The 7,705-nt window shown below is 56.9% G+C and overlaps 2 protein-coding genes across 2 annotated transcripts in view; one reads left to right on the top strand and one right to left on the bottom strand.

Moving 5' to 3' along the window:
• Positions 1-4,384, top strand: part of SUV39H1 (suppressor of variegation 3-9 homolog 1) — a 49,427-nt gene extending 45,043 nt beyond the window's left edge. The window contains exons 2-5 of the mRNA XM_026660918.2: positions 251-932; positions 1,340-1,486; positions 3,938-4,067; positions 4,159-4,384. Coding sequence (XP_026516703.1) covers positions 251-932; positions 1,340-1,486; positions 3,938-4,067; positions 4,159-4,295 — 1,096 coding nt within the window. The 3' untranslated portion in view covers positions 4,296-4,384. The remainder of the gene's footprint in view (positions 1-250; positions 933-1,339; positions 1,487-3,937; positions 4,068-4,158) is intronic.
• A 334-nt stretch (positions 4,385-4,718) lies between these two features.
• The window catches only part of WDR13 (WD repeat domain 13), a 6,265-nt gene continuing 3,278 nt past the window's right edge, over positions 4,719-7,705 (bottom strand). Inside the window, exons 7-10 of the mRNA XM_026660904.2 lie at positions 7,268-7,448; positions 7,044-7,185; positions 6,714-6,832; positions 4,719-6,266 (exon numbers count right to left, since the gene is read on the bottom strand). Of these exons, the coding sequence (XP_026516689.1) occupies positions 6,082-6,266; positions 6,714-6,832; positions 7,044-7,185; positions 7,268-7,448 (627 nt within the window). The 3' untranslated portion in view covers positions 4,719-6,081. The remainder of the gene's footprint in view (positions 6,267-6,713; positions 6,833-7,043; positions 7,186-7,267; positions 7,449-7,705) is intronic.

The raw sequence follows: 7,705 nt of genomic DNA, 5'->3' as shown, positions 1-7,705 counted from the left end.
GGCAGAGGAGTGTGGTTGGTACAGGAGTGGGGATGACCCAGTGAAAGCCATCCAGGACTCCTGGGTTCTATCCCTGTCTCTAGTGGTTAGAGCAGGGGGGGGCTGGGAGCCAGGACTCCTTGGTTCTCTTCCTGGCTCTGAGAGGAGGTCTAGTGGGTCACAGAGGGGATGGGGCAGGGAGCTGTCTGGGAGCCCGGACTCCTGGGTCCCATCTCTGGGAGGGGGCGTGGCTACGCCCGCTGACGGGCAGGTTCTGGTGGCAGGAGGAGGAGTTCTACCTGGTGAAGTGGCGCGGCTACCCGGAGTCGGAGAACACCTGGGAGCCGCGGAAGAACCTGCGCTGCGTGGGCCTGCTGAAGCAGTTCCACAAGGACCTGGAGCAGGCCTGGATCCGGCGGGACGGCAAGCCCAAGAAAAACGCCCGCTGGCTGGACCAGGGCGTGGCGAACTACGTGGTGCAGAAAGCCAAGCAGCGGCGGGCCCTGTGGCGCTGGGAGCGCCAGCTGAACGCCAAGCGCAACCACAAGGGGCGCATCGTGGTGGAGAACGAGGTGGATCTCGACGGGCCGCCCCGGGACTTCGTCTACATCAACGAGTATAAGGTGGGCGAGGGCATCTCCCTCACCCAGGTGGCGGTGGGCTGCGAGTGCCGCGACTGCCTGGCGGAGGCGGCCGGCGGCTGCTGCTGCCCCGGCGCCTCCCGTCACAAGTTCGCCTACAACGAGCTGGGCCAGGTGCGCATCCGGGCGGGGCTGCCCATCTACGAGTGCAACGCCCGCTGCCGCTGCGGGGCCGAGTGCTCCAACCGCGTGGTGCAGCGGGGCATCCGCTACGATCTGTGCATCTTCCGGACCACCAACGGGCGCGGCTGGGGCGTGCGCACCCTGGAGAAGATCCGCAAGAACAGCTTCGTCATGGAGTATGTGGGAGAGGTACGGAGCGCCAGGCGGCCACCTCTAGGGCAAGGCAGCTGGGGAACAGCCACACACAGTGTCATATGGGGATGGCTCACCTGGCGCTGAGATGCAGCCACCTCTGCTGCACATAACGTCATGGGGGGGGCCTCGCCTGACGCTGAGATGCAGCCACCTCTGGGGCGGAGCAGCTGGGGAACAGCTGCACATAACGTCACGGGGCGGGGGGCTCACCTGGCATGGAAATGCAGCCACTGCTGGGGCGGGACAGCCGGGGGACAGCAGCCGCATGTCTGCCGCATGGGGATGCTTCCCTAGTGCTGAGATACAGCCACCTCTGGGGCGGGGCGGCTGGGCAACAGCCACACAGAGTCCCCCAGTGCTGTGCTCCCGGCATGACCCCATCCCATCCCGTCCCCCCCCAGATCATCACATCAGAAGAGGCGGAGCGACGAGGGCAGATCTACGACCGCCAGGGTGCTACCTACCTCTTTGATCTGGACTACGTGGAGGATGTTTACACAGTGGACGCTGCCTACTACGGCAACATCTCACACTTCGTAAATCACAGCGTGAGTGGGGGCGCATGGGGGAGCCCACGGGGAACGGTGGGGCTGGGGGAAGCCTGGGTGTGGACAAAAATCAGTGATTGAAAAACAAACAAAAAACATACCTCTCCCCCCGATTTTTTTTAATGTAACTTAAATAGGCGGTTTTTTTTTCTTAGAAGAAAAAATGATTTAAAACAAAGTTTGAAACGTTGACAACGTATGTAAAGGCCCCCACTTTATGAGAATCTATGGACATCATTTAAATCACATTCACTAGACAGCCGGGCATGTGTGCTGTGGAGGGGTGGAAGAAAGCTGAAGCGGTGAACTGGTGGAAATCGCTGGCTCGGCTCACGTACTTTGTAGGGAGAATATTTGCTTCAGTTCAGTTTATTCACCGAGCTCAGTTCAATGGCCAGTCCATTGCAAGTTAAGAAACCGATCAGGAGCTGGCAAAGCAGGAACGCTTGGTTTCCTCTTCCAGTCTCTAAATAAAAACTCGGTGGGAGAGTTCGAGATCTACTAGATCTAAAATCCTGAAGGATCTGGAGACTAGAAACAATCAGTTTAAATTCACTAATTACCCTGAACGCTCCATTTGTTTACTAAATCCATTTTAAATGCAAACCACGTTTTGATATTCCTCCTATTTTCTTCTGTATCCAGCACGTTCAAGGTAGTTTTATCAAACTGATTAAAAATACCTGTTTCGTTTTCAGTGCAAAACATGGTTTGATAAACTACTTTTTTCTTCTTCTGCCTCCAGTGCATTTTAAGGGCATTTTATTGAACTGATTAGAAATAATTAAAGAAATAAATAAAGAAATAACTAAAAATAACACTCTGGTTACCTTCTCCAGCCCTGAAGAAGCTCTCTGTGGAGCTTGAAAACTTGTCCCTCCCACCAACAGAAGTTGGTCCAGTAAAAGATATTTACCTCACCCACCTTGTCCAACTAAAAACAACTTAGTTTTAAATGCAAACATTTGTAGATAAACTACTTTTTTCTTCTTCTACACCCCGCATGTTGAAGGGAGGTTTTATTTAATGAATGAAAAATAATTCAGTCAGTTTTCAATGCAAAACCATGTTTTTATAAACTCATTTTTGTTCTTATGCATCAAGCACATTTGAAGGTAGTTTTCATGGAATTAACAGTAGCTCAGTTTTAAATGCAAACCCTGTTTTGATAATCTCTACTTTTGTTTTTCCATACGCATCCTGCACATTTTATGGTCGTTTTATTGAACGAATTAAAGCAAAACAATTTAAAATCTTTTTGTGCATTTTTCATTAGTTTCCATCCAAATTAAACTTCAACAAACCATGAGTTGAAACCCCACCCCCCAAAAAAAACCTGAATAAGAAATGTCATTCACCAAATTCTAACATAATAAAAAAGTAAAATTTAAGAATCCAAATAAATATATAACATATATTATATAATTCATCTTAATACATTGCATTAGTGTAATATTAACATTCACAAATTACACTAATATAATGTATTAAGATTAATGAATGATGATATAAGTAGGCTTGGCAGAATTCATTTTTTATAATTTCGATGGACAAAATTGATGTTTATTTTTAATAATTTTTTCCGGATTTAAATATTCACAGTTGCTGGACATTGTGTGTGTGTGAGAGAGAGATGGGGGGTTAGACAATAGGGTAGGCCAGGTGATCATTATATAATGACAGTAGATGCTGAGATTCAAAAAGTTAAAATTTTATAGCTGTTAGAACACCACATGTCAAGATAGTCAAAGTCAATATCCTTCAAGCCGCATTTTTCTTACTTTGCCTAGCCCTCAATTTCGATCACGTTTGTGGGTGTGCGGTGAAACTGACGTTTACCGACACTAACCAACAAAAATCAAATCCTTCCAAGCGGAGATCTAGGCTGTATGTTATTAATGAATTATATTATCATATTATTAATACATCATATTATCCTACCTATGGGTATTTCTAAATGACAATATAATGTATTAATATTAATTCTATTTGAATCGGATCGTTCATTAATAAATTATAACGTTATTGCTTAAATAAATGTGTGTAAATGTAGCGTGTCCTGCGGGTTAGTGAAAAGAAGGGCCAGGTTTGGGGCAAAGGCGACATTTAGTTGCCAATTACCATGTTTTAACGGTTACCAACCAATGAGCCTCGGCTTTTCCCTAGGGAGAGAATTGAAAAGGACCGACGCAAAAGGGGGTTGAAAATCCGGGGTCCCCGCTTGCCAATTCAAAGTGGTGATTTAAATTGCTTCAGTTTCAGTTGCTCCACCCTGGGAGGTGGGTCCCTGGAGAAGGGCTGGGCAAGGGGCAGAGAGGAGGGAGCTGGTGGCACCTGGCGAGGGAAGGGGTATTTGGGGAGGTAGGTGAGGGGGGCATGTGGGTGAGGGGTGCAGGGCTATGGCAGCTTTGTCTGGTCCCACTCACCTGCCCCCTCCCCCCCTCGGCGCAGTGCGACCCCAACCTGCAGGTGTACAACGTGTTCATAGACAACCTGGATGAGCGGCTGCCGCGCATCGCCCTCTTCGCCACGCGGCACATCCGGGCCGGGGAGGAGCTCACCTTCGACTACAACATGCAGGGTGAGTGCCCGCCGGGGGGGGCCTGGCCCCACTGCTTGGGGGAGCCCTGGGGTGGGATCCTCCCCTTGATGCCTTCTCTCCTCCCCCACAGTGGACCCGGTGGACGCAGAGAGCACACGGATGGACTCCAACCTGGGCCGGGCTGGCGGCCTGGCCGGCTCCCCCAAGAAGCGGGTGCGGATCGAGTGTAAGTGCGGGGCTGAGTCCTGCCGGAAGTACCTCTTCTAGCCCCTGCGTGCCCTGCCGGGGGTCTGGGACCCACGGCCGCCACCGCGCAGGGCTCTGGGGGGCCCATGCCCACCCTTCCCCCATTGGACTTACCTCACCTGCCCGCTTCCCCCCTCCTGTCAAGGGGGGTTTTATAGGAACAGCTGTCATGGATTTTAATCAGTTGGTTCCCAGGCTGGAGCCGGAGCCGTCCTGGCTCTGCCACGGCCCTGTAACGACCCTGTCTACTGTGTACCGAGCGCCACGGCCTCCTGTGGGAAGCTGCCGGTTTGGGGGGGATCCAGGAATTTTCAACTTGAAGCCGCACTTGACCCTGCGTCCCTATGCAACCGGCAAAGCAGCTGGGGGGAGGGGGGTGTTTTTAAACTGATTTGGGGCATTTTGTAAAAGGACTTTTTCTACCAGGTATTTTTGATTGGGGGGAGGGAGCTGGGCTGGGGGGGCAGCGGGGCTGATGTCTGCGATCAAGGCAATTAGATGGTTTGATTCTGCACCTGGTGGTGGTATCTGGTTCTTTTGGCTCGCGGGAACAGTGCCCCGTGGTTATAATGGCTGGAGAATGGGGTCCAGTGGGGGGGGGGGGGGCGCTCTTCCCCAGCACTGGGGGGTGCTAGTGCAGAGAAAAGATTATTTGGATTTAACTAACTCAGATGGAGGAGTTTGCTTCACTTCCTGTCCTAAACTGGCCGACAGTTTTGCTGTGTGGCTGTTCCCCAGGTATCCCATCCCAGAGGTTGTTGCATTTTCAGTGCCAGGCAAGCTGCCTCATGATGCGTTATACACAGCTGTTCCCTGGCTGTCCTGCCCCAGAGGTGGTTGCATCTCAGTGCTGGGCAAACTGTCCTTTTATACTCTCACATTTGGGATTGGTCCAAACCCCAGATGTTATTTGTATGGAAGGTGAGGGTTAAATGGGCCCGTTGGCCCTAGTTCCACAGGCTGCAGATATGTCCAGCCCTGGCCCTCCCTCCCATGCTGGCATCAGCACGGGAGCCCTTCTCCAGCACCGTTGGCACAGGGCAGGGACCTCAGCTGCCTGAATCCACCCCTGTAAGAACCAGGCCTCCTGGGGGCTGTGGGGTATCGAGTCGGGGGGCTGGGGACGGCAGAGGAGGGAGCCCCTAGTAACACTTGGCCTCTGCTAGCGCTTTCCAGTATCAGCTCTCAGGTCCTGTCAGTATAGTTCACCCTCTTATACTGATGGGGAAACTGAGGCACGGGGACTTTGGCCCAGCCATGGAACCCAGGCGTCCTGGTGTCTAAGCCAGAGGCTCTGCGGCCGCTGTGACCCAAAGGGACATGCCAGCAGCGTACCCCTGGGGAGCGAGGGCAGCCCGAGGGAACAGACTCTGAGAGGCTGCCTCTGCCTGCGTGTACCACGGCTACGGCTGGGGGGGGGGGGCCCGCGCACAGAGGCCCCCCCCCGGGGATCTGGGCAGAGCCAGCAGCATCAAGCAGGGCTGTAGGTCAACCTGCCCCCCCAGGGGAAATAATGTAACCCCTTACCAGCAGGGGGGCCAGCAGCTCTGGGACCTGCCCCAGTCACACCAGCAGCCTGAGGCCCCCCCGGCCAGAGCCAGCAAGAGAACCCAGGCGTCCTGGCTCGCAGGAGGAGGGAGGAAGCGGGCGAAGCACAGGGGGGCCCCACCCCAAGGGAGAAGACACGACGTGGGGGGGGGGCAAGGACCACAAAGGGTTACATGGGGTCAGAGGGCACCCAGGCCCCTCAGCCGCCAGGGCTAGGGAGCCCGGCTCTGGGGGGAGCGGGGTGGTGGGTCCGGGGCCCCTATTTCTGCTCGCGGCGCCAGACGATGACCATGCCCTTGGCGTCGCTGGAGGCCAGCAGGCTCTCGTCGCAGTTGAAGCTGACGCCCAGCACGGCGGCGCTGTGCCCCTGCAGCTTGTTCACGATGGCCCGGCTGGCGCGCTCCACGTCGAAGAAGTAGACACACATGTCCTCGCTGCCCGTCACTGCAAGGGGGCGGAGTCAGGGGCGGGGCTTGGAACCCGGGGGGCGGAGGGGGGGGGGGGGGGGGGTGTCCAGCCCTGAGAACCCCAGGATGGGGCAGGGCCTTGGCAGGTAGATCTCTTTAGGGGTGGAGTCAAGGGTGGGGCCTGTGCCACCAAGCCCTCTCAGGGCAGAGCCTGCCTCAGGAACCTGGGGGGCGGAGCCAGGGGCACAAAGCCACCTGGGGGGTGGAGCCTGTCCCAGAAACCCCCTGGAGGAGCAGAGCCAGGGGTTCTGGGGGTCAGAACCAAGGGGACTGATTTCCTCCAGAGGATTCTGGGAGGGAGCTGAACGGCAAGCTTGAGAAACCGTGGGCTGACTCCCACGCCCCAGGGGATTGTGGGGGCTGAGGGGACGGGGACCCAGCAGAGGGGGCTGCCCCATGGGCCCCCCTGGGGGGCGGCTCTTACCCACGCAGGCCCCCTGGCGGAAGGACATGAGGGGGCAGAAGATGCTGCGCACGGGGTGGGAGTCCTGCTGGATCTGGAAACTCCTCTTCAGCTGCAGGGTCCCCTCGTTGTCCACCACCCTGTGGGCAAAGCAGGCGTGAGCTGGGGCAGGCCCCCCAACTGAGCCTCCCTGCCCCACCCACGGGTGCCCAGCCCTGACTGCCAGGGAAAGCACCCCCTGCCCTCCGCATGGCACCCAGCTCTGCCTGCCAGGGGAGAGCACCCCCACACTGCCCCAAGGGACCTCCCGGCGCCTGGCCCTGCCCCACGGCACCCCCCAGAGCCCCTCACCGGTAGAGGAGCAGCTTGTTAAGGCAGGCGTTGATGAGCAGCGAGGGGTCGCGGGCCTCCCGGCTGACCCAGGAGCGGGCTGAGATGCTGGTGATGGAGCTGCCCTCCTGCACCACCAGCCGCTTGGCCTTGGTCAGCTTCCCTGTGGGGCGGGGGCAGAGGCGGCGGTTAGGGCAGGGGGGTGGGGGGAGCCCAGCCCCCCACCCGCCCTGGGGGCGGCTCACCCGTGGCCATGTCGAAGAGGAAGGAGAAGACGCTGCCGCGGTCGTCGCCGGCCCAGAGCAGGCGGCCGGGGGCGTCGAAGGAGAGCGCCAGCACCCGGCCCGTCAGCTTGCTCGACCCGCCCTTCACCTTCTTCCCCGTCGAGATGTTCACCACGTGCAGGTTGTGCTTCCCGTTCCCCACCTGCAGGGGGAGCCTCCGAGCCGTCAGCCCCCTGCCCCCCACAGGGACCCCCGGCCCCATCCCATGGGGAGGGGCTGATGGGCCACAAGACGCAGCAGAGCAGCTTGGCGTCTTCGGGGTCGGGTTGGGGGGCAGGCCGAGGGGCAGGCGGGCGCTCACCACGGTGAGGTGGTTGTTCATGGGCTGGAAGACGCAGCAGAGCAGCTCGGTGCCGTCGGGGTCGGGTTGGGGGCCGGGGCAGAGGGCTGGGGGGCAGG

Source organism: Terrapene carolina, unplaced genomic scaffold, assembly GCF_002925995.2.
Source record: "Terrapene carolina triunguis isolate 2854851 unplaced genomic scaffold, T_m_triunguis-2.0 Scaffold848, whole genome shotgun sequence".
Lineage (NCBI taxonomy): Eukaryota > Metazoa > Chordata > Testudines > Emydidae > Terrapene > Terrapene triunguis.
Note: the sequence above shows the minus strand (reverse complement) of the source record. Positions and strands in the feature narration are given on the sequence as shown.